At 41.4% G+C, this 25,803-nt stretch overlaps 1 protein-coding gene across 1 annotated transcript in view; it reads left to right on the top strand.

The window, feature by feature from the left end:
* IPO11 (importin 11) overlaps positions 1-8,532 on the top strand; it is a 189,076-nt gene extending 180,544 nt beyond the window's left edge. The window contains exon 30 of the mRNA XM_069556319.1: positions 7,149-8,532. Coding sequence (XP_069412420.1) covers positions 7,149-7,313 — 165 coding nt within the window. The 3' untranslated portion in view covers positions 7,314-8,532. The remainder of the gene's footprint in view (positions 1-7,148) is intronic.
* The last annotated feature ends 17,271 nt before the right edge of the window (positions 8,533-25,803 follow it).

Below are 25,803 nucleotides of genomic sequence, written 5' to 3'. Positions count from 1 at the left end.
GCTTAGATGGTTCAGAATCTACCTGCAGTATGGGAACTTGCTTGCTTGCTAAGTCACTTCAGTTGTGTCCGACTCTTTGCGACCCTATGGACTGTAGCCCTCCAGGCCCCTTTGTCCATGGGATTTTCCAGAAAGAATACTGGAATGGGTTTCCTGCCCTCCTGCAGGGGATCTTACCAATCCAGGATCTCCTACAGCTATTGCATTGCAATCAAATTCTTTACTGCTAAGCTGCAACGCGGGAGACCTGGGTTCAATCCCTGGGTCAGGAAGAGCCCCTGGAAAAGGGAATGGCAGCCCACTCCATCCACTATCCTTGTCTGGAGAATTACATGGATAGAGGACGTGGTCCATGGGGTTGCAAAGAGTCAGATGTGACTGAGTGACTAACACTTTCACTTTCTAAAATCTTAATCCTCAAAATTTTTCTTTAACAGGGCTTTTCACTTTTAGATGTACATCATAATCACCTGGAGAGCTTTTAAAAAAATCCTGGTGCCTGAAACCAGTTAAATCAGAATTTCTAAAAGAGTTAGACATCAGCATTTTAAAAGTTTCTCAGACTGTTCCCAGTGCTGCATAGCACATTGAACCACCGTTCTTTCAGGATTTTTGGTTATACTGCTGAAGATTCTCTTGCTTCCTAGGATTCTTCATTTTGAGTGAAGGGCCTAGCCTGTGCCTAGCACACGCCTTGTTTGTGGTTGGAGTTTAGTAATATAAATAGAATATTTTGATTCTATTTAATTGCTCTGATGGAGAACATTCCATACAAGACAGATGTAAAGAAATAAGCAGAGGTTCTGTTCCTCAGAGCTGGGCTTGAAATAAATAGTTGGGTCATTGTTTAAATTGTACATTTCTTTCAAACTTACTTTGCAAAAGATTTGATGTACCTTATAAGGAAAGGTATAATAGAATAAAACAAGTCTCCATCCCATTCTTTCTAGACATAGCAATATAAGAGAGTTCCTTTACTTACAAGCTCAGCAGATAGAAATTGTAAACTAAATTCCTCAAGGAGCAACCATAAAATGATTAAAATAAAAATAAATTTAAAAATAGAATAAAGTAAAACTCTCAGGTGATGCCCTTGGAATTTGAGCTTTACACTGGGTGTAATTAGTGACTAAATTTGCATTGCCAAGCATCATTTATGAAGTAGGTTCTAGTTGGTATCTGCAGGCCTTATCTACAGGCCTCAAACTCTTTGTTAAGCCACAAAATGAGGAGAATTTATATCCTAAGAGATTTTAGAAATTTTAAATTATTTATATATATTTTGGAGAAGGCAGTGGCACCCCACTCCAGCTCTCTTGTCTGGAAAATCCCATGGACAGAGGAGCCTGGTGGGCTGCAGTCCATGGGGTCACTAAGAGTCAGACACGACTGAGTGACTTCACTTTCACTTTTTACTTACATGCACTGGAGAAGGAAATGGCAACCCACTCCAATGTTCTTGCCTGGAGAATCCCAGGGACGGGGGGAGTCTGGTGGGCTGCTGTCTATGGGGTCATACAGAGTCAGACACGACTGAAGTGACTTAGCAGCAGCAGATATATTTTAGAAATTGAGTTACCTTTTAGTGAAACAATCAAAGGTCCAAAGAGAAGATGATTTTAAACAAAGGATCAAACTAAAGAATTTTTAAAGGCCACATGGTTAAATACCTTGTTGTAGGCAAATTTTTCTTTTAAGATTTTTGTCCTATTGCATAGCCAGTGTGTTTATACATAATCTGTGAGATTTTATAAAAAGTATATTATTCTTTAAAAAGATCCTCTGTATTTTTCTCTAAGGTAGGAAACTTTTTCTCTTTAGCAAAATAGTATATGAAAAAATGTAACTGTGAATAATTTCTGAAACGTTATCATAAGGTGTATGGAGAAAAGTGAACAATGATCCAATATGCCATATAACCTAAGAAAATAAAAGATTCAGCTTTACCGAATTCATGCTGGGTGAAACTAAAGATTAATGCAATGGAATGTTTTTTAGTTTTAAGGAATAAAAATCTTATGAAATATACATACATCTTGGTAAGTAGCACCACAGAAGCTAAAAATCTTGTACCAACTTTAGAGACGAAGCACCTTACGGGTCAGTTGCTATATCAGAAAGCTATCATTACCAACAGAAGGACCTTTTTTTTTGTTTTAACCAACAGAAAGACCTTTATACAGTTCAACCAGAACCATTCTGTTTTAGAGTAATAATTTCAATACCAGGGAATTGAACTACTTGCTTATTAAAGTCCAGTGAATGTACTTTTGAAGTGAGTCAGGTTATTAATACTTCATTTTTTGGCATTACCTTGGAGTCAGGAAATTCTGGCTAGTTATCTTCTGCTAATAACTGAAAAATGTTATAAGTTTCCTAATCTTATAACCATTTTAATGGAAATATTTCTTAAATTATCATGTGCTCTCTTGAAGGGCAAGAATGGGGGTTAGGCATATGGAAGCAACAGAAAGAACAAAACCAAGCAATTGGAAGTCTGTGGTCTAGTGGCATCTGCTGATGCCATTAGCTTGAGAAGAATCAGCTTTGGATGTGACTCGAAGACTAAGGTGGTCAGTTTTTGTCATTTTGGAAATGAACCTGCCAGTCATACTGATTAGACATTCTGTGTATATAATGAACATTTTTGTCAACTAATTCAGGCTTCTACAGCAGTTTGTCCCCAAACCATATATCCACAGAGGAGGGTATTTTTTAGTCTAAATCTGTATTTTTAAATAACTTTTAATTAAAGTTTTGTTGGACATAGTTTCCCATGTTTTTGATTTTGTTGCCCATGTTTCTTGGTATCATACCCATGAAATCATTGCCAACACCAGGGGCGTACAGATTTCCCCCTATATTATAGGCATTTTGGAGTTTGAGGTCTTATGTTTCAGTCTTTAATTTTGAGTCGACTTTTGTGTGTGGTATAAGGTAAAGGTTTTAGATATAGATATACAGTTTCCCAACACACTTTGTTGAAGAGACTATCCTTTCCCCACTATGCATTCTTGGCACCCTAATTGAAGATGAGTAGGTAGCTATATATATGTAGATTTATTTCTGATCTCTCTATTCATTTCTGTTGCTCTGTCTATTCACCATAGTACTGGAAATCCTAGCTGGAGCAATTAAGCAAGAAAAAGAAAGGCATACAGATTGAAATGATAGAAGTAAAACTGTTCATACTTACAGATGACATGATCTTATATGGAGAAACCCCCGAAGACCCTGTTAAAAATAAAACTAGACCTAATAAATGAATTTAGTAAAGTTGCAGGATACAAAATCAATGTGCAGAAATTCAGTGTATTTTCTATATGCTAATAAAAAGGAAATTAAGAAAACTAAGAAATTTAGAAAATAATTTAGAAATTAAGAAAAAAAATCAAGAAATTAAAAATTTACAGTAGCCTCAAAAAGTATAAAATACTTAGGCATAAACTTAACTAAAGAAATGAAAGACTTATATGCCAAAAGCTATAAAATATTCACAAAAGAATTTAAAGACACAAATAGAAATCCATGTTTATGGATTGGAAGGCTTAATGTTGTTAAGAGGTCCATACTACCCGAAGCAATTTACAGATTCAGTACAATTGCTATCAAAATGTCAATGGCAGTTTTTATAGAAATGAAAAACACAATTCTAAAATTCATATAGAACCATAAAAGATCTTGAATAGCCAGCCAAGACAGTCTTGAAAAAGAACAAACCCGGAGGCATCACGTGCCCTGATTTCAAAATATATTACAAGGCCACAGTAATTAAAATGGTATGGTACTGGCATAATGATAATCTTTTTAGTTTGGAATAGTTTTAGGTTTGCAGAAAAGTAACAAAGATAGTACAGAGTATTCTCATGCACCCTTCACCCAGTTTTTCCCCAAGTTGAAAAACTGTACATTTATCAAAGCTGAGAGACCCACTTTGGTACATCACTACTAACTAAACTCCAGACTCTATTCAAATTTCACCAGATTTCTGCTCATGCTCTTAGTTGCAGTATTCAGTCCAGAATACCACGTATTGCAGCTTGTCTGGTTCAGATTTTTAATAGTTTTCTGTTTCTTCTCATAGTTCCCAGTATTTCCATCTTGTCAGTTGAACCTCAATATTGAAGCCTTTGTTTTCCTTGTAGCGGGTTTTTATCTCCTCACATTTGTGCATCTCAGCAAAGGTAATCACACCTGTTAGAATATGTTTGGGAAAGAAGAATAAATAATTTGATTTTGTAAGATTCTTCTATGAATAATTTGTTTAAATTTGGGCATACAGGTGCCAAACTATTTTGATCATTCATCTTTAGAAGTTAACTCCTTGCCTCCCAGTGTATTCTTGGTCATTGAGGTTGCCAGATTAATGGTCTCTCTAGTTTATAAACTGTTACTGTTCATGTCCTCCAGTGATGACATCTTGTAAAACTACAACTTCACAGCCAGAATGTTGAAATTAATGAATCAAGATTTGGAACCCTTTTATAATTAAACCCGCTTCCCTCTTGGCCACGACCCCTCCTTTTGGTTGGTGTTACGAGTGATGGCCACTTTTAGTATTATGAGACTCAGAGTCTCATTTAAACCTTCTGTTTTAACTGTGTTTTTCTGATCCTGATCTGGCAGGAGAAGTAGATGTGCCACTTTGTTACTGCCAGGTAGGGGAAGAAGGCCGTGTTCCCCACAGAGCCTCCACTGATAGCTCCCGAGGTGAGAAAGGAGAGAGCTCAAGATCCCCGAGGGCTGCCTCGCACATGGGAGAGGGTCGAGCCGCACAGTGTGAGTGGGCCAGCTTACTTGGCAGCGCTTGTCTGAAGTAGAGCAGCTGTCGTCAAAGTGTTTTTGCCTTGCTGTGTGGTCCCTTTGACATTCCCCTTTCCCAGTTTTGAACCAGTCCATTGTTCCGTGTGCGGTTCTAACTGTTGGTTCTTGACCTGCATACAAGTTTCTCAGGAAGCAGGTAAGGTGGTCTGGTATTCCCATCTCTTTCAGAATTTTCCACAGTTTGTTGTCATCCACACGGTCAAAGGCTTTAGTGTAGTCAATGAAGCAGAAGTACATATTTTTCTGGAATTCTCTTGCTTTTTCTATCATCTAATGGATGTTGGCAATTCACTCTCTGGTTCCTCTGCCTTTTCTGAATCCAACTTGAACACCGGGACGTTCTCAGTACGCATACTGATGAAGGCTAGCTTGAAGAATTTTGAGCATTACTTTTGTTAACAGATGAAGTAACTGCAGTTGTGCGGCAGTTTGAACATTCTTCGGCATTGCATTCTTCGGTACTGGAATGAAAACTGACCTTTTCCAGTCCTGTGGCCACGGCTGAGTTTTCTTTTCTTTCGTTATTAGTCTGTTGAAAATGAAAGTGGAGATGTGATAAGCTAACTGCTTCCAGTGTCATATAGCAAATTGAAACCGCATTTAAACCAGACACTTAAGATTTGCTTCAGTAATTGGAGTGACTTGTTGAACATCAGCTTGAAGCTCAGTTTCTTTTCACTCATATTGTAGCAGATGGCTTTAGCTAGAGATAACTCATGATATTTCAACAAAGTTCACACCCTCTTTAGTAAGAGGTCTATTTCCTAGTCATTAAAGTAATATTGAACATTATTACATGTTGCTTAGGAGAGCATGTATTTTTAAATGTTCAATTTCTGTACATTCTGTAGAGTGATATCTTCAGGCTTGTCAGTTCTTGCTGTTCTTTCTCCTACCCATTTTCCAGAAGAATGAGTATTGAAGTTACCCCTGCCATGAATTTACTCTCTAATTCTGGAATAGTCATATAAGGAATTCAGTTTCACGTTCGTGGCTCCTGTATCTCTGCCTCTCAGTTACGTTTTCTATGTGTGGTCATTATTTTAAAGTCTACTTACAGTGCTCAAACAGCAGATCTGACTCAGCTACTTCATCTGCATAGAAGAGAATTGAGCCCCGGTAAGGAAGGAGAATTTCTCACACAGAAACTTTACTTAAAGCCTTGTACATGTTCAGCATTATTGATAATGAGAGCAATATGTAGCTTAAAGCAAAGATGTGTTATTTTCAGTTCTTGAATTTTAAGTAATGTAAATACTGACAGTACCAACGCTAACAGTGTCACAAGCTGAAAACTCATATACCTTTTAAGTTGGTACAAACCATAGGAAAAACACCTTGATAGTATGTATCAAAAGTCATAAAATTATGTATGTACTTTAGTAACTCTTCTAAAATTGTGACAGATATCCTCAAGAAATAATCTGAAATGTCGAGGAAAGGCTGTATACATAGTAACATGGAACATTATTCATGAAAGATCATTCAGCAAAATTATAGTTAAAATTGCAAAAAAAATTTACATTTAAATTAGACTGATTACTTCAACACGCCTATAACAAAAAAAAGACAAATATATTTAGAATCCTTAAATGTATTAGAGTACAGTTTTTTGTGTGATAATTTTAAGTGCAAACAGCAATATTGATTGTGTATTTATATGTACATAGGTGCATGCCACAGGCCAAAGAGGCCAGAATGTTTTCTGTCTTGACTGTTATCATTAGGAAGTGGATGGATGGGTTCTTTTTAATTTAATTGTATTTCTTTTGTTTTTCAAATACTTCAGCAGGAGAGGAGGAACACATATTTGGGTTGTTAAAATCTAGTTTTACTAATTATTTTTCTTTCTCTTTTTAACCAGAAGAATATACACGTGTATAAGTAACATAGCAATCCAGGACAAGGCAGTGTCTCCTTTGTCAGTCCTGAGGGCCTCACTAAGCTGCCACAGTAAAGTCCCTGCTCTTCCTGTGAGGCACCCTGGACAATCATGTTAAAACTGTTTAAATGCTCTTTGGCACATTCTGTTTCTTTTAGCATACTTTCCACCAGGTTTTGATTCTTTACATGGATGAGCTGTTGAGAAATTGGGCTAATCAGACGACTGTGCTCAGAGGCCCAGGGCACTGAGGTTAGACTCACTGAATGAAATTTTCTTTGTCAGCCCTTTCTGCGGGGAAGCTGCGTTCGAGTCCATTGGAAGAAGGGTGGCAGAGGCACTTTAGATGCTGTGAAAGGAATTACAAAGAATTGTGTTGCTCACGGGGAAAAGGGCCTTGTTTTGCCTCTGTGACACAGTGTGGCTCCTCTCTGTCCCACAGCTGGCCCTGAAGGACCCCGTGCACACCGTGTCCCTGCAGCAGTTCGTCTACGAGAAGCTCAAGGCCCAGCAGGAGCTGCTGGGAGAGCAGGGCTTCCAGTCCCTCATGGAGACGGTGGACACCGAGGTCGTCACCCAGCTGCAGGAGTTTCTGCAGGGCTTCTGAGGGTGTGAGCCGTGGCTGGGAGGCCAGCGCGCCGCCTTGTGTGCAAGCCTGCTGGGACGATGGCGAGAGCCCTTGTGTAAGAAGCAAGGAGATGCAAAGACCACGCCTTTTTTTACTACAAAAATTCAGTGAATAAATGTAATTCCTACATAACTAAAATTACAAACCTATTCCTCAAAAGAATTTAATTTTATATTTATGAGGGGCCCTGTGTTTACTAGAGATAGATTTGACAACAATAGCTGCTTAGTTTCCTGTTAAGAGAAGAAACTGTTTGTTACCTTTTAATCATGTGCTCTTAACACTTGAGAAGAAGAAGGTTTAATGTCTGAGATGTTTTACAGCAAACAAAATTAGTTAAATTTGGCTGCCTTATCCCTTTTTTAAGCTAATGAGACTACAAGTTTGAAAAGTGACAATGCTGTTCAGGTGATGCAATTAAAGAAACGTGTGTACCAGGCAGAAATGTACAAATAGTAACAGATATACATTACTGAGATGGTCTTGCCAGGGGAGTTGCTTTCAACTGACATAGAAGATATGTTTTATCAGACAGATGGTTTTATTTTCATTCTAGTAATTTGATATGGGAATTAGTAAGGATTTTTTTTTCCCTGTGTTATTTTCACTAATTACATTTAGACTTTAAATGCACATTGTAAGGCCCACAGACGTGAACCTGTGGCACTGCAGTGCCGGGTGGGAGACATCTGGTCGTGGTTTGGTCCTGGTTCCTTTGTTACTCCTGGAGGCCAGGAGCCCTGTGAACACTGAGAGGAACTAACAGCCCACAGACCCCGCTCTGCCGTGACGTGGCTGTGACAGGCTGTTCAGCACTTACCCATCTTGGGCTCCTCGGTGCAGGGGTGCCCGTGGGGGGCCTAGCAGCAGTCCCCTAGGGCACCAACACCGACGTGACGAGTCTTCCTTCCTTATTGCTCCTACACACAGTACCAAAAACGGGGAAAAGGAGAAAAAAAAAAGCCTTACTTTGTTCTACTTGCCATTGACTATAAAGAACCTTTAAAGCATTTTAAAGAAAATATTCAAAAGCAAGGTTGGAAAATGTCTGATCTTTCTATAGAAAGTTGGGTACAGTATGTAACTGCAGGAAACCCACTGCCCCTTTGTAAGTCGTGGAGCCCAAAATGTATGGAAATATTTGATGTTTTCAGCTAAAGAAAGAAAAATATGGTCCAAATTAAATTTTCCAAAGATACCTCACCTTTGATTTGCCTGATTATTTTCCCTGCCTCACAAAAAATGAGTTCATAAGAATGGCCCAGTGAATTTTGAAGAGAGGTTTTCTTTCATAGTCTGGTGTTGACTCTTCTTAGTAGGTGGCAGTCCTTCAGGTAGCAAATCCTAGTTACCCCTTTCAGTTTCTCTTTTCACGTAAGGACCAGAACTTCTTTAATATGATGTTTCTTTTCTTTTTTAATTTTTATTTTATATCGGAGTGAAGTTGATTAGCAGTGTTTTGTTAGTTTCCAGTGTACAGTGAAGTGATTCAGTTACACATGTGCAACATTTTTCAAATTCTTTTCCCATTTAGGTTACTACAGAGTGTTGAGCAGAGTTCCCTGTGCTAATACAGGAGGTCCTTTTTGGTTGTCTGTTTCCAATATATAGCAATGTGTACATGTTAGTCCTAAACTCCGAGTCTGCCCTTCCCGCCAACCGACCCTTCCTCCCTGGTAACTATAAGTCTGAGTCTGTTTCTTTTTCTTTTTTTAATTTTACTTTATTTTACTTTACAATACTGTATTGGTTTTGCCATACATCAACATGAATCCGCCACGGGTGTACATGTGTTCCCAATCCTGAACCCCCCTCCCACCTCCCTCTCCATACCATCTCTCTGGGTCATCCCAGTGCACCAGCCCCAAGCATCCTGTATCCTGCATCGAACCTAGACTGGCGATTCGTTTCTTATCTGATATTATACATGTTTCAATGCCATTCTCCCAAATCATCCCACCCTCTCCCTCTCCCACAGAGTCCAAAAGACTGTTCTATACATATGTGTCTCTTTTACTGTCTCGCATACAGGGTTATCGTTACCATCTTTCTAAATTCCATATATATGTGTTAGTATACTGTATTGGTGTTTTTCTTTCTGGCTTACTTCACTCTGTATAATCGGCTCCAGTTTCATCCATCTCATCAGAACTGATTCAAATGAATTCTTTTTAATGGCTGAATAATATTCCATTGGGTATCATGTACCACAGCTTTCTTATCCATTCATCTGCTGATGGGCATCTAGGTTTCTGTTTTGTAAGTAAGTTCATCTGTATCATTTTTTAAAGATTTGGCATGTAAGCAATATCATATGATATTTGTCTTTCTGTCTGACTTACTTCACTAGTATGATAGTCTCCAGGTTCATCTATATTGCTGCAGAAGGCATTATTTCACTCTTTTAAATGTCTGAGGACATACACAACCCCAGTCCTCTGGACTTCCTGCGATCAAATCCTACTGGCCTTCGAAGTCAGACTCTCTGGGGTATCCTTCTCCCGTTTCCAGACTCCTAGGCTTGGAAGCCTGATGTGGAGCTCAGAACTTTCTTTGTCTTTGGATGTAGGGTTATCTTTTTTGGTGGATTCCAACTTTTTTTTTTTTTAATGTGGTTGTTCAGCAGTTAGTTGTACTTTTGGTGTTTCTGTAAGATAGGGTGAGCTCATGTCCTTCTATTCTGCCATCTTGCCTCCTCCCTCCTATGATATTTCTTTATCATTACTACTCAGTCCCCAGGACTGGCCTAAGAAGAATAATTTCTTTTGTTGATTTAATTATTTTCATTTGAAGCACTAGTCCCATTAATGTTTTCAAAAATGTACATACATACTCCCATGTTTCACTTACAGTAAGATACTCATCTTTCCAGTTCCTGACAGATTTCATTACAGTGTTATGGCAAATGTTACAGAAATAGCCGCCTTGCAAAAAAAGAAAAAAATATCTCGGGGAAAGAGTTTGGTTTGGTTCATTTTTTTAAACTCGATGTTTAAAATAGGCTCAGAAAAAAAGAAAAATCCTTGAATCTTTAACTTCTCAGTTAAGAGATAAAATGTAATTATTGATTTACAGAACTCTTTTCATTAATGTAGCTTCATATCAAATGTATTAAGTTTTGGGCAGACAACTCAGCCAGGCCTCAGGTTGAACTGCTGTTTCTAATATAAGGTAATGATCATTTCTATTCCATAAACGTACTCCTTTTCTATTTATTTTTTACTCCAGAGACTTCTCCCAGCCCTCTGACAAAGGTCCATGTGGCCAACAGTAAACGTTTTAGAGTTTTTGTTATAATTGGTTCCTGCTGCTGCTTTCTCCTACCAGTCACGTTGGAGAAGTCATATCATTAGATGTTAAAATATTCATATTTCAGATTCCCTTGAAAGATCTTCACCTTAGATCTTTATTTTCCCTATTCCTTTACTCAACTAATGTTTGTTGAGTTCCTGTTTTATACCATACTTCTTTGCTAAATTCTGGGTTTAGAACAGGCTACTTCCCTCATGGAGTTTTACATCCAGTGAGAATACTCATGTGCCAATGTAATATGTGAAAATCATGGCTCTAATGGAAATGTGGGTTCAGGAGCAGTGGGCGTGCAGGAGAAGGAGGGCTTTCACAAAAGAGAATGATGTTGGCACTTTATTATTTTATATCCCTTAAAAAATTGTTCTCAAATAGCATTGTGTCATAAGGTTATTTAAAAGTAAATGGCTCTGTACTGGAATTGGGCTTCTCTCTGATTCCAGACTTAGAGCTATTTGACATATAAAATAAGTCATCAGTGAGATTTTGGAAATGTTAGAGTTCTGTAGCCTCACAAGTAATTCCTAACTCAGTGAATTAAAACAAGGCTCACCTTGTTAGGGTAATAGTTTTCTATTCTGTTTCTTCATATCTTATAAATCTCAAGTGAATAGAAATTTGAAAGTTGTTAGAGAGCTGATGAAGGGAAGACAAGAGACGCATGTCACAAAAAAACAGTATTTTCTTCCTCAACTTTAGGGGAAAAAAAGTTAACCTATAGAAGCTTGGAATGCATAGTATAGCAAACATTAGTATACCCTTCATCGGGATTCATCAGATTGTTCCATTTTGACACATTTACTCTCTCCATACATATACACCTACACAAATGGATAGTATATATGCTTTTGCTAAATCATTTGTAAGTTACAGATACTTCACCCTCAGTTACCTCTAAGACTGGTGTTTCTGTACACATCCTCTAATACTCCACTGTATACCTAAGGAAATTAATCCAGTAATATCAAATAGTTCGTATTTCAGTTTTCACAAATGCCCCCAAGGTATCTTTAATATCGTGCTTGATTTATGATCCGAACGTTTATACAGGCCATTTGCAACTGTCGTTTTTAAGTGTACAAGAGTCCTTTTTTTCGTGTTATTGGCTCTTTTGAAGAATCTGAGACAGCTGTTCTGTAGACTCTCCATCTGTCTGCAGGGTTCTAACCGTTTCCTGGTAATTGGATCCAGGGGAACATTTTCAGCAGTGAGACTGCCTCCACCGCGTCCTCACCGCAGTGCCGTGTCTTCGCGGCAGTGTCCATCAGGACTTGCAGCGTCAGGCTGTGTCTGTCGCCGCTGCTGCTGTGGATAAGCTGGTGCGCACCAGGCCTCTCCATAGTGCTTCAAAGACCTTCCAGCACTAGAAATTTCCAGTGCTGCTTTTGGTTTTTGTGTTTTTGTTTTTTTTTAACCTTAAAATTCTTAACCTCTACTAGCCTATCTTTTCATTTACAGCAACTTCTGCAGTTTTATCTTAACCTGGATGAGTCAGTGACTAAGCTATGGAAAAGGTATATTGAACCTGGTGTACGTTTCATCAACCTTGCCAAGTGTCGTAATTACGCTCCCTTTTTGTTATGGCACACATCAGCTAAGTGTCATCTCTTGTTCTTTCCTTCTCTCTTTCTCCCCTGCCCCCTTGTGTTTTTAAGAAATATGTAGATCTTTGTGAACACTTATGTAACCTTAATTCATATGCCACCTAAAAATGAAGAAATAAAGGTAAGCACTGCCTTTTCTTTTTTGTTTTTGGATTTGTAAACAGTTGGCAAATATGCAATCATATGCTTTTTTAAATACTTCATTATCGTATTTGGTCTGCGCTTAAAAGGCAGAACATGCCACACTTTAGAGCATTTTCTTTTAGTATGGCTTAGGATGAAAAGCAGTACTTTATCAGCTGACGAAATGGGGAAAGAAACAATAATTATTGCTAATATGTGAAGCTCTGATCTTGGTATCTCCATAGAAGCGTGACACCTGAAACAGCAGTTCAAAGTTAACTTTTTCCTCTTAAGAAGAAAATGCATTCTGTCCCTGACACATCCAGGTTAGTATAAAGAACCTGATGTGCCGTGACAGCCCTGTGCAGCTGTCTGAAGCTGAGCTTTCAAGCCGTTGAGGCAGATACTCTGGGAAAGGGCTTTGCTGCTGGTCTGAATTTCCGTGATTTTACTTCTGGGCAGTTGAACTCCTGGCCTAGGGGACTTCTTTTGGTCTGAAGCACTTAGATAAAATTCAGAACTGAGAGTCATTGACTATATTTTCTCTAGAATCCTTTCTTACTGAAACAAGTAGAGAGTTTCCAATTAGCCAAAGATCTTTAACAAGCAAGATTTTCTCCTTGTTCCAGTTAATGCCTGCATCCAGCTCATCTGGGCCTGTTGGAGTTTATTTAGCCAAGTGTGCTTTGAAGAACTAATCCAAGAAGGAATGGATTGATGTCTGGTCATCCAGCCCTTTTTCCCTTCAAAGTGAAACATTGATTTTCATGCCACTTTAATTTCCCAGTAGGGCAAAAATAGAATGCAAGTAACTGTTAGAATAGGTAGGAGTCTAGTGAGGCTTAAAGTACTGCTATCTGTCTGCCACTGTAAATCTGGAAATTAACCTTATGACCGGAAGTCTGCTGGTTGGGGGTTTTTATTGCAAGGAGTTAAAGCAGGCACACATTCTCCAGTGTTCTTGCCTGCAGAATCCCACGGACAAAGGAACCTGGTGGGCTATAGTCCAAAGGGTGGCAAAGAGTTGGACTGAGCACCTAAGCACATGAAGCAGAAAGGTCTGGAGATAAACTGTGGATAGACCTGCAAGTGAGCTTCTTCTTTTCCCCATAGCTCTGCCCTGAAGCAAGATCAGTATCTCATTTCTGAAGAGGCAGGGGTCTACACAGAGCTATTTGGGCTAGCCCCAAAGGTGCTTCTCCCCCCCCCCCCCCTTTCTTTTTTAATGAACGTTGCAGCTTAAGTGACTTCCCTAGTAGCTCAGCTGGTAATGAATCCACCTGCAATGCAGGAGACCCTGGTTCAATCCTTCCTGGGTTGGGAAGATCTACTGGAGAAGGAAGAGGCTACCCACTTCAGTATTCTTCTTCTCTAGTGGCTCAGCTGGCAAAGAATCCGCCCGCAGTACGGGAGACCTAGGTTCAATCCTGTGTTGGAAAGATCCCTTGGAGGAGGGAAAGGCTACCCACTCAAGTATTCTGGCCTGGAGAATTCCGTGGACAGTATAGTCCATGGGCTTGCAAAGAGTTGAACACAACTTAAACAGTAACCTAGAAGATCAAAACTTGTTGATTGTCAGGGAAGTTGTAGCTCATAAACATGTAAACTGAGCTTAGAAGTGTATCGACAGCCAACCAGCCAGCAAAGGAAATTCTGTTGACAGTTCTGGAGGTAATCACACACTAATCATGAGTTCTGTTGGCCAAGGGAGGCAGCTCGGTTTTGTTTTTGGATTCCAGTGCACATATCTTGTGCTCTCTCTGGCAGCAAAATCAATACTGTGAAATGACCTTTCCTTCAGCCTGGTGCATTCTTCACTCACAGTGCGTTGAGATGTGCTGAACCATGTGAGCAGATCCAGTATTTTATTAAACTTACTAGATAAGCCTGCTTTGGTAGCTAATAGCATGGAGGTATAGAAATCCCAACTTACTGCAGAAAATTCCTTAGGGAATTGATTATTTTTATAACTTTCAAAGGGTTCCTTATAGATATATGTAAAGGAAGAAGGGAGGTGTTTTATTTTTTTGTTTGATGTTTGTTTTATTTTAATGTTTTTAGTTAAAGAATTTCAGAGCAGGAAGGGAATCAGAGAGAGGAGATCTATTCTGGGCATCTATTCTAACCTTACCATTTCACAGGTGAGGAAATGCACCCAGAAAGGTGAGGCCTGCAGCCTTGGGTTCCTAGCACCTCTTCCAATTTCAATTGTATTTCTTTTAAAAAAATGTTTATGGTGGCACTTCCTTGGTGGTCCAGTGGTTAAGACTCCACACTTCAGTGCAGGAGGCACGAGTTCCATCCCTTGGTGGGTAACTGAGATCCCTCATGCCTCATGGCAAAAATTTAAAAGAAAAAAAAATTTTTTTTTTAATTAAAAAATAGTAGTGAAAATAAAATGTTAATGGCCTAGGTTTACAATTTGTGTTTTTACTGAGCTAAAGTGAAAGAAAGTAGTGAAGTCACGCAGTCATGTGCGACTCTTTGCAATCCCCTGGGTTGTAGCCCACCAGGCTTCTCTGTCCATGGGATTTTCCAGGCAAGAGTACTGGAGTGGGTTGCCACTGCCTTCTCCAGGGGATCTTCCAGACCCAGGGATTGAACCCAGGTCTCCTGCATTGCTGGCAGACGCTTTACCCTCTGAGCCACCAGGGGAGCCCTTTACTGAGCCAAGTCCACCTTCGGATAACACTGTTCGCGTGTAGTGTAGGTGCCTTGTAGCAGCGTGCCCAGCTCTCCCATCCCACCCTCAGGACGTTGCTGTCACCCTTCAGTCATCTGTGTGCTGTAATCACTCGGTACATTGTTACTTTAAACATTTACTTTTCAGATCAATTAAGAATTAAAAAAAACACAAACTGCATTTATTTCTTCTTCAGTAATCATCCTTTATTTATGTGGATCTAAATTTCTGACATCAAATTTTCCTAACCATCGCAACTTATCTCTGACCCTCTTAACATTTCTTTGCAGGGCAGGCCTATCGGGGATGAATTGTCTCAGTTTTTACTTGCTTAAGAAAGTCTTTATTCTTCACTTGTGGAGGACACTTTTGCCGAAAGTGGGATTCTAGGCTAGTATTTCTTCTTGCTTCCACAGTTTTTGAAACACAGTCCCCTGTTGTTGTTACCTATGATCTTCTATAGGTAAAATGGTTTTCCCCTTCTCCTCTGACTTTGGAGTTTTCTCCTTGGCTTTGCTCTTCTGATGATTAAATATGATATGCGTAGTTTTCAGTTTTCTGTTTATTTTTATTAGTATTTTTTACTTCTGGCATTCACTTTTGATTCTTTCTTAGAATTTCAGTCTCTCTGCTTATTCATCTGTTGATGCATGTTGTCTCTTTCATTAGAGCCCTTGACATACTAATGGTAGCTGTTTTAAATGCCCTGAGAATTCTAACATCTATATTATATACGAGAGACTTCCCTGGCAGGCCAATGGTTAAGACTACACTCTCAAGGCAGGGACCCAGCTTCCATCTCAGGTCAGGGAACTAAGATCCTGTATCCTACATGGCACAGCCATGAATAAATAGGTAGGTAGGTAGATAAAAATACAATATCTGTGAGTCTCATTCTGATGCTTGCCTGAGAGCTCTGATTTCCTGCTTGATCATAGATCTTGATCTGTCTGTTTTGCTTGCCTTTAGCATGCCTTTTAATTTTTTGTTGAAAGCTGGACATACATACTGTATTGAGTGATAGGAACTGAGATAAATGGTCTTCTAGTGTGAGTACGTATGCTAATCTGGCCAGGAGTTAGGCTGCGTTTAATGTTGGCTCTTGGTGCCAGAGATTTCACACTGTTCCAGGGGAGGGTCTTATTTTGTTTCCCCTCCTGACTTTGGGCTTCCCTGAGTACTTTGTCTCAGAGAGGCCCTGTGTCTGGTAGCTCTTTAAGTGACTGTTTTTGTTTCACTGGAGCCCTGTTAGTGTGGTAGGTAGCAAAGTGTGTGGGAGGGGAGTGTTTCTGGTCTTAGGATTAAATCTCAAGTCTCTTAGTGGGCTTGAGTCTCTGGCCTGTGACCATCACGTGTTTCCTCTTGGATGGCCCTCTCGTCCCTCTGAGGTCAGACATGAAAGCTGGAAGGGGCTAGGTTGAGAGACATGTCCTTCTCCCATGGTTATAGGTCAAGGGCCTAGTAACTTCTTTTCCCTGGGGAGTAGTCCTCCGTGATAGAGAAATCTCTGGTCACATTTCACAAGCATGACCCTTCCCCTCCACCTGCCAGAGCCGTAAGTAATACTCAACAAAGTAAGGGCTTCCCCTAAGACTGTGGTCCCCAGATGTGATTCTTCCAGTTTATGGCTCTGGCACTTATGATCTAAGAAGGCATATCTTGGCTGAGTCCAAATTTACATTTTCTCTACATTTTGGGGAGACAGCCTTGCAAACTCAGTTCTCTGAGTCCAAGAAAAGCCATTGTTTTTTCAGTTTGTCCAGTTTTTTCCCATAAGGATGATAGTAACAACTTCCAAACCCTTCCTGTGTGGAGTTGAAACCGTCCAGTGTCCTCTCCATATAGCCTTCCATTGTGTAACCTAAAGGATGAACATTAGGAGAAGGAAAACTCAAAGGACTGACAATTTTGCTTCTGAAATTATTTAGAGATAGCAGTTTGAAACTCTGATAAGCGCAAAAATCTTTCAAGGAAATTACATGGTCAGTTGCTTTAAAAAAATATTTTTTTCCTTATTATAAAAGTAACATGTATTCATAGTAAACAGCGGTGTGTGACTTTGTGGTAGCACTGTGTTGTTCAGCTGTAGCTGCAGAGCTGGGTTTCAGTGGACGATGCTGCCAGAAGAGGATTCAGAAATTAGGCCCAGATGATGGACAGTAAATTCTAAGATGACTGAAGAGGAAATAAAGGGAGGGGCAGGCAAAGGATAAGGTCAGTGGAAGGTTCGGTGGACTGTAGGTCCTAATGGTACTGGAACAGTGGTTGCAGGAGGGGTTGATAAGCGACTTGGAAGGACTGACAGGCAGAGGTGATGAGAGACGGAGATACTGAAGGAGGTGAGAGACGGAGATACTGAGGGAGGAGCAGTTTCGGTGATGACGAGGGTCAGTGTGGGACCATGGCCGAGAGTTCCAATTCTATTAGTCATGCCCCTGCTTCTGCCCTCTGTAGAGGTTATAGCCCTAAGGAAAAGGTTGGTTTGCTTTACGAAAGGGACAAGTAATAGTCTGGACAAATATGTCTGAAAAGCACCTAGCACAGTTCCTGGTGCCTAGTAGGCGCTTTACAAGTGAGTCGGTTCTCGTTGGGCTGTTCCTGTCACGGCTGAGCTGTGTCCTTGCTCTATAGCGTCCTTTTAAACTCCTCGTGTGGCTGTTTGGTGGGGGTGGCGCACCAGGTCTTCGCTGTTGCATGCGGGCGTCTTCGCTGTGGACCACGGCTCTAGAGCGTGCAGGTTAGTAGTTGAGACGCGCTGGCTTCTCTTGCTGCGGCGTGTAGTCTCTAGTTGCACCCCAGCTTACTTGCCTGGCAGCACGGGGGATCTTAAGTTTCCCAGCCAGGGACTGAACCCGTGTCCCCACTGGATCACCAGGGAAGTTCCTATTACATCATTTTAGGATTTTCTGAAACTGGACTAGGAAATGCTCATTGTGCTAAAATTCAGCATTGTAGTGAAGAGTGTTCTGGCAAGACTTCTGTGGTATGGTTTAAGTAACCTCTTGTAGTCAAAATCATTCTCTGGGACTACATCGCCAGTGCTTAAGTCATGTTTTAATTATTATTTGATCTACTTTCATTTACCTTTTCAGAAATGTGTCCATTCTATAAAGTGAGAAATATGATTTGTCCCAACACCCTAAAGGATGGTGTATCAAGTTTCCTAGGGCTGCTGAAACAAACTGCCACAAACTGGGCAACTGAAAATAACAGAACGGTATTCCTTCATAACTCTGGGGGCTAGAAGTCCAAAACCGAGGGGTCAGGAGGGCTGCTCCCTTCTGTAGCCTGCGAGGGAGGATGCCTCCTGCCTCCCCCGCCGTCTGGCATTCACCGACTCTTCCACCTTCTTGGCTTAGAGACGCAGCACTGCAGTCTCCAACCCTTGTCACATGGGCACCTTCTCCACCTGCCTCTTCCCTCTTCTGAGGACACCAGTTATCTCAACAAGCTCTATCTGCTGTGACCCCATTTCCAGATAAGGCCATAGTCTGAGGTGCTGGGAATTATTAACCCTCAACAATTCTTTCTGGGGGGACACAATTCAACCCCTAATAGATGGGTTTCGGAGAACCCATACTAACTGTTTCTCTGTTCACCTTGTCCCAGTGATAAGGTGTCTTACGCCTAAAACCCCAGTTCTGTGGATGTACCTGCTGCTCTAAAAAGAAGAGTGCGTGGAGGTTTGCCTTGGGTTAAGGGCTGAGTCTCTGCAGAAGCACCTTGCTGCTGCAGTGACGGGGAGCCTGAGTGATGTGCTGGACACCCCCCTCAGTAGTCATGGGCTCCCTGCAAGGCCATTGAACAATCCAGGCTCATTTACTAATCCTGCTTCCAAATCGTTACTTAAAAGTATAAGTAATTTATTGTCAAATCTTAAATATGTTCCTTGGTTTCCATTTTATGTTTTGGTTAGATTAAATAGCAACCAGGAACCATACTTAGATGTCCATGCAAATTCCAAGGCGCTGCTCTTGCACAGCAGGACTGTGTTTTGCTGAGTCTAAGGAGAATGCAGAATCAATTGCAATAACCAGAGTCCACTCCGGCACCATTTAGATCAATTTAAAATGATAATGGAATTCTGGGTGCCTATAGCTGCACTAAACTTATGCTGCTTTCTCGATTTGGCCTCTGGAAAATACAACAACTGCGAGGACATTCAATTTAGCTGCTGTTGTGTGCGGGAAGAAGCGTGGACCTTGGAATCAGATCTGAATTTGACTCCGGGCTCCTGCTTTACTGAACTGCCCCTGCCCCCAACCCCATGGTAGGCAAAATAAATGGGCCCCAAAGATATCTGTACTCTAATCCCTGGAAACTGGGATAGTGAAAAGGACTCTGAGGTTTGATTAAGGTAGAGACTTTGGGGTGGGAGAGTGTCCTGTTTCATTCAGAGGAGCTCAATCTAATTTCAGAAGTCCTTAAAAGCAGAGATTTCCCAGCACTACTTGAAGAGGAAGGGAAAAGGTCAGAGAGTTGTTGGATTTGAGGATAGAGGAAGGGACCATGAACCAAGGAATGCAGGTGGCCTCCAGAAGCTGCAAAGGAAAGAAAATAGATTCTGTCCTCACACCCCTGGAAGGACTACAGCCCTGCCAATGCTTTGATTTGGGGCTTCCTACCTCTAGAGCCAAAAGATAATAAACTTGTGTTGTAAGCTTCTAAGTTTGTGGTAACTTAAAACAGTAGTAGAGAAACGATACATGCACCACTGACCAGCTGTATGACTTTCTGAGTTTTGGGTTTCTCATCCAAAAAAAAAAAAATATATATATATATATATATAAAATAATATTGATTTTGTGTAGTGTATGTGCAGACTTGCTGAGATGATGTATGCAAAATCCATCATTAATCATTTCATGACTTAGTGTCAGAAGTCCGTCCTGAGGAGTCAAACTATTTTCTCTCAGGTACTTAGCCTCCATTTTCGGCCCAGCTGCCATCAGGTGGGGCTTTCTTGGTTGGCTCAGCGGTAAAGAATCTGCCTGCAGTGCAGGAGACTTGCAAGAGATACGGGTTTGATCCGTGGGTTGATCCCCTGGGGAGGAATAGCAACCCACTCCAGTATTCTTGCTTGGGAAATCTCATGGACAGAGGATCCTGGTGGGCTACAGTCCATGAGGTCGCAGAGAGTCGGACACAACTTAGCAACTAAACAGCAACAACGAGCCATCAGGTGAATGGCTGCACGTGGCTCCGTGGTCCACGCCTTCTAGTCAGAAAGTGACGTGGGGACCAGCAGCATCAGCCTCAGACAGGGACCTTGTTCAGTGCAGTTCAGTTCAGTCGCTCAGTCGTGACCTTGTTAGGATCACTGAATCTTAGACCACACCCCAGGCTGACTGAGTCAGAATCTGTGTTTTTTGACTACATCACCAGATGATTCATATGCACTTTAAAATGGAAAAGGCTCTACTAGACTGGTGGTTCTCAAACATCACATACGCTGACAGAACAAGTCCCTGGGTCTAGCATTTAGGAGCATGGTGTTTCAATATTTGTGTTTTTAGTGTATTTTCTAAGTATTTCTAATGCAGAGGGCTATAATCACTGGAATAAATCCTTAGAGATACACTTTAATATATGAGATTCAAATCAGAATTGTAAAGTTTTCAATTAATGTCTTTTTTTCTAAGGAAAGCAACTATTCTAGGTAAGTGTTACTAAGTGCTGCATTTTTAAAAGATCCATAAAGGAATAAGCATCAAAGAACAGCAGAGATACTTTCTCACTAGTTCTTAACTGTTCTGATTCCTGTTCAGGCTTTATCATATGTGCTTGATTAGACTTCATGAGATTCATCCAGCTTCATTTCACTTAGAAACAGTATTTCTTAGACAGCTCCTCAAGCATGGAAACTTGGCATTAAAAACCCTTGGCTGTTTTCTCTTTAGCAAGAAAGACTTACCATTTAGTAAATTGTCAGAAGACAGACAAGAGTTTTTTGGAACGTTTTCCCCTCTGCACCCCTTCCTCCATAGACGGAAGCATAAAGAGAAGTTTTGGCAGTTGTACTTAGGGCAGCCTGGCTATGTTCCCATGACCTGGAGCACAGAGTTGCATTCCAAGAAACAAAGCTAGTGTGGCTTCCCAGCATACTCAGAGCAGAATGTCTGGAGAGAGATTCAGATTCAGGATTTCCAAGTGCAAACAGCTGGATGAGGGCTCTGCACAGGAGCCAAAATCGAGAATGGGGAGCTGAGCAAACCTGGGCAAGGGCAGCCAGTTAGGAGGCAGTGGTGAAGCTGCTGGACAGCCACAAATGGCTTCAAGGAACCTCACGAGGATGTGAGGGCAGATGCTCTGGGCTGCCTTTTAGGACAGGGTGAAGACCAGCACTGTACCCTCAAAGCTTCCACCATGAAGAGCAGAATTAACTGGGAGATGGGCCCAACCAAGGCAGTGTCTGGAAAAAATTCACCATTGTAGCCTTTGAAGGCTCAGCTGCCTATATGTTTCCTAGGTTCTGGTAATGCAGGCCTGGGCAGGCCATCCTGGGGTCTCCACCTCACTGAACAGAAAACACTGTGGCAGCCTTTTTAAATAATTTGTATTATAGTTGACTTACAATGTTGTGTTAGTTTCAGGTGTATAGCAAAGTGAATCAATTAGACATATGCATATATACACTCTTTTTAAGATTCTTTTGCCATATAGGCCATTACAGAGTGTTGAGTAGAGTTCCCCATGCTACACAGTAGGTCCTTACTGTCTTTTTATATATAGTGATGTGTTACATGTTAATACCAATCTCCTATTGCTCCCCCCATGTTTCTCCTTTGGAAGCCATAAGTTTGATTTCGACATCTATGAGTCAGTTTCTATTTTGTAAACAAGTTCTGTTTTATAAACTGGTATCATTTAAAAAATTCTACATAGAAGTGGTATTATACGATATTTGTCTCTGACTTACTTAGTCGCTCAGTCGTGTCCGACTCTTTGCGACCCTACGAACTGCAGCATGCCAGGCCTCCCTGTCCATCACCAACTCCCAGAGTTCACTCAGACGTCCATCGAGTCAGTGATACCATCCAGCCAACTCATCCCCTGTCGTCCCCTTCTCCTCCTGCCCTCAATCTTTCCCAGCATCAGAGTCTTTTCTTAGCTTTATATGATAGCCTATAGATCCATCCATATTGCTGCAAATTACCTTATTTTGTTCTCTTTGTGGCTAATATTCCACATCGTCTTTATTCATTTCTTTATTGTAAATAGTCCTGCAGTGAACAGAGGGGTGCATGTGTCTCTTGAATTATGGTTTTCTCTGGGCGTATATGCCCAGGAGTAGGATTGCAGGGTCATATGCTAGCTCTATTTTTAGTTTTTTAGAGAACCTCCGTACTGTTCTCTGTAATGATTGTACCAGTTTACATTCCCATCAACAATGTAGAAGGGCTCCATTTTCTTCACACCCTCTCTAGCATTTATAGTTTATAGACTTTTTGATGATGGCCATTTTGACCTGTACAAGGTAATACCTCATTGGTGTTTAGATTTGCATTTCTCTAATGGTTAGCGGTGTTGAGCACAATCAGAACTGTGATTCCTTCGAACAGACAAGGAATTCTGTTCAGGTAGCCCTGCTGTCCCTTTGCAGTTGCCAGGTCTGCAAGATTCATGCAGATAACCTGCCTCTGGTGAGTGGAAGCAGATATTAGTATATGGAGAAAACCCCATGGTGAGAAGTAGCCTTCCTTGTCAAGGTCAGGGACTTCTCTCAGCAGAAGTCTGAGGGCACGGAACTCTGTTCTCTGGGCCAGAAAAACCAAGATTGAACAACTAAAAACTGCAAGGCCAAATTTCTGAAAAGCAGTTCTGCCAACATCCCAGGATCCAAGTCTCTTCTGAGATCACTGGGCCCTTCTTCCTGCTAAGCACCGCTAATGTCACCCCTCTAAAGCATGCAGGGACAGCCTGCAGGGGAGGTGCTGGGAGACGAGTAGCAGTTTAGTTGAATCATTTGAATGCTCTGCACATACCGTAGCAGCCCTGACCTCCAGAGCCTTGTCTTGTTCATTGAGCAACTATGCCCAGTACCTAGCATATGCCAGGAATGGTCCTCAGGTGCTTCACGTCTACTAACTTCTTTACTTTTCATGATACGGACCCCCTCCACAGAGAAGACATTGTGTTCAGACGGTTGAGTGGCTTGCTCAGGGTCACACAGCAAGCAGGTGACAGATCAAAGCTTTGAAGCCGGGCTTTCAGCTCCAGGGTCTATGCAGAGGAGGATAAATCAGGATCAGCATGCTTCCTGCCCTGTTATCTCTGCAGAGGACAAACACCCCAGGATAAATGTCATCAAAACAAGGCGGGAGGAAATCAGGAGTGGCTGGAACCAGGCAGTACACTCCCTCCCGGGCGGGTGGGGCTTTGCGTGTTATAGAGCACTTGGGTGTGGGGAGTGGAGCTGTGCAATAGGAAGCCTTTTTTGGTGGCTGTACTTGTGATGGAGGGTGAAGCTGTGAAGCTTGCTGTCCTTTACTCATCACCAGCCCCCTAAGATCACAAAGACCCCCAGATCAGTCACAAGGTGAGGCACAGGGTGAGACCTGTGTACTCTGGGCAGGAGTGGAGGAAATTAAACAGCGGACCAAAGGAGCTGCCCAGCCAGGTGCCAGTCTCCCCCCTCCGGCCCCGAGGAGGAAGGAGAAGTGGGACTTCCTGGAGAGCAGGGGTCGAAGGTCTGGGAGGGGCACTTGGCCTATTTCTCATCTTCCTGCAAGGTCAGACCCTGAAGAAGTCTCCTGAGAGGCTCTGGTGATTCTGGCAGCAAGGCTGGTGTCCGCCTCTCGTGGAAGGTGGGGTGAGGCTGGGGGTGGCTGAACTGCTCGTCCTGTAACCGACTCTGACGGTCCTCCGGCTGCCGCTGCGGCCCCGTGGCAACCAGAGTGAAACCTTCTGGTGATTTAGAGGTTAACCAGAGGGAGCGGGTTAAACTGGACAGTCAGTCTTGACAACAAAATACCGGCATTTAAATATTTACTCGAGGGACTATATTTTCAAATGTCCTTCGTTGTGGTTCAGTCACTAAGTCGTGTCCAGCTCTTCGTGACCCCACGGACTGCAGCACACCAGGCTTCCCTGTCCCTCACTATCTCCCGGAGTTTGCTAAAATTCATGTCCATTAAGTTGGTGATATTATCTAACCATCTCATCCTCTGCCTCCCTCTTCTCCTTTTGCCTTCAATCTTTTGCAGCATCAGGGTCTTTTCCACTGAGTCGGCTCTTCACATCAGGAGATGGATTGAGGTATTGGAGCTTCAGCATCAGTCCTACCAATGAATATTCATTGATTGGTTGATTTCCTTTAGGACTGACTGGTTTGATTTCCTTGCGGTCCAAGGGATTCCTCAGCACCACATTTTGAAAATATCAATTATTTGGCGCTCAGCTTTCTTTATGGTCCAATTCTCACATCCATACATGATTACTGGGAAAACCATAGCTTTGACTATACTGACTTTTGAAACAAAGTAATATCTCATTTTTAATACTCTGTTTAGGTTTGTCATAGCTTTTCTTCCAAGGAGCAAGCGTTTTAATTTCATAGCTACAGTCACCATCAGCAGTGGTTTTGGAGCCTAAGAAAATAAAATCTGTTACTGCTTTTCCTTTTCCCTTATCTATTTGCCATGAAGTAATGGGATTGGATGCCAAGATCTTAGGTTTTTGACTGTTCAGTTTCAAGCCAGCTTTTCCACTATCTTCTTTCACCCTCATCAAGAGAATGTTTGGTTCGTCTTCATTTTCTGCCATTAGTGTGGTGTCATCTGCATATCTGAGACTGTTGATTTCTCTAGGCGGTCTTGATTCCAGCTGGAGCTTCATCCAGCCGGGCGTTTTGCATGATGTACTCCTTATATAAGTTAAATACACAGGGTGACAATGTGCAGCCTTGACATATTCCCTTGCCAATTTTGAACCAGTCTGTTGTTCATATCCAGTTTTTACTATTGCTTCTTGACCTGCATATAGGTTTTTCAGGAGGCAGGTAAGGAGGTCAGGTTCTCCCATCTCTTTAAGAATTTTCCACAGTTTTTTGTCATCCACATGGCCAAAGGCTTTAGCGTAGTCAATGAAGCAGAAGTACATGTTTTCCTGGAATTCCCTTGTTTTTTCTATGATCCAACAGATGCTGGCGATTTAATCTCTGGTTCCTCTGCCTTTCCTACTTTGGACATCTGGAAGTTCTCAGTTCACGTACTTTTGAAGCTTAGATTGGAGCATTCTGAGCATTACTTTGCTAGCATGTGAAATGAGTACAATTGTGTGGTAGTTTGAAATTCTTTGGCATTGCCCTTCTTTGGGATTAGAATGAAAACTGACCTTCCAGTCCTGTGGCCACTGCTGAGTTTTCCAAATTTGCTGGCATATTGCATGCAGCACTTTAACAGCATCATCTTTTAGGATTTGAAGTAGCTCAACTGGAATTCCTTCACCTCCACTAGCTTTGTTTGTACCAATGCTTCCTAAGATCCACTTGACTTCACACTCCAGGATGTCTGGCTCTAGGTGAGTGACCACACCATTGTACTTATTCAGGTCATTAAGACCTTTTTTGTATAGTTCTTCTGTGTATTCTTGCCACCTCTTCTTAATCTCTTTTGCTTCTGTTAGGTCCGTACCATTTCTGTCCTTTCTTGTGCCCATCTTTGCATGAAATATTCCCTTGGTATCTCTAATTTTCTTGAAGAGACCTCTAGTCTTTCCCATTCTATTATTTTCCTCTATTTCTTTGCAT

The sequence above is a fragment of the Ovis canadensis genome, chromosome 16, assembly GCF_042477335.2.
Source record: "Ovis canadensis isolate MfBH-ARS-UI-01 breed Bighorn chromosome 16, ARS-UI_OviCan_v2, whole genome shotgun sequence".
NCBI lineage: Eukaryota > Metazoa > Chordata > Mammalia > Artiodactyla > Bovidae > Ovis > Ovis canadensis.
Note: the sequence above shows the minus strand (reverse complement) of the source record. Positions and strands in the feature narration are given on the sequence as shown.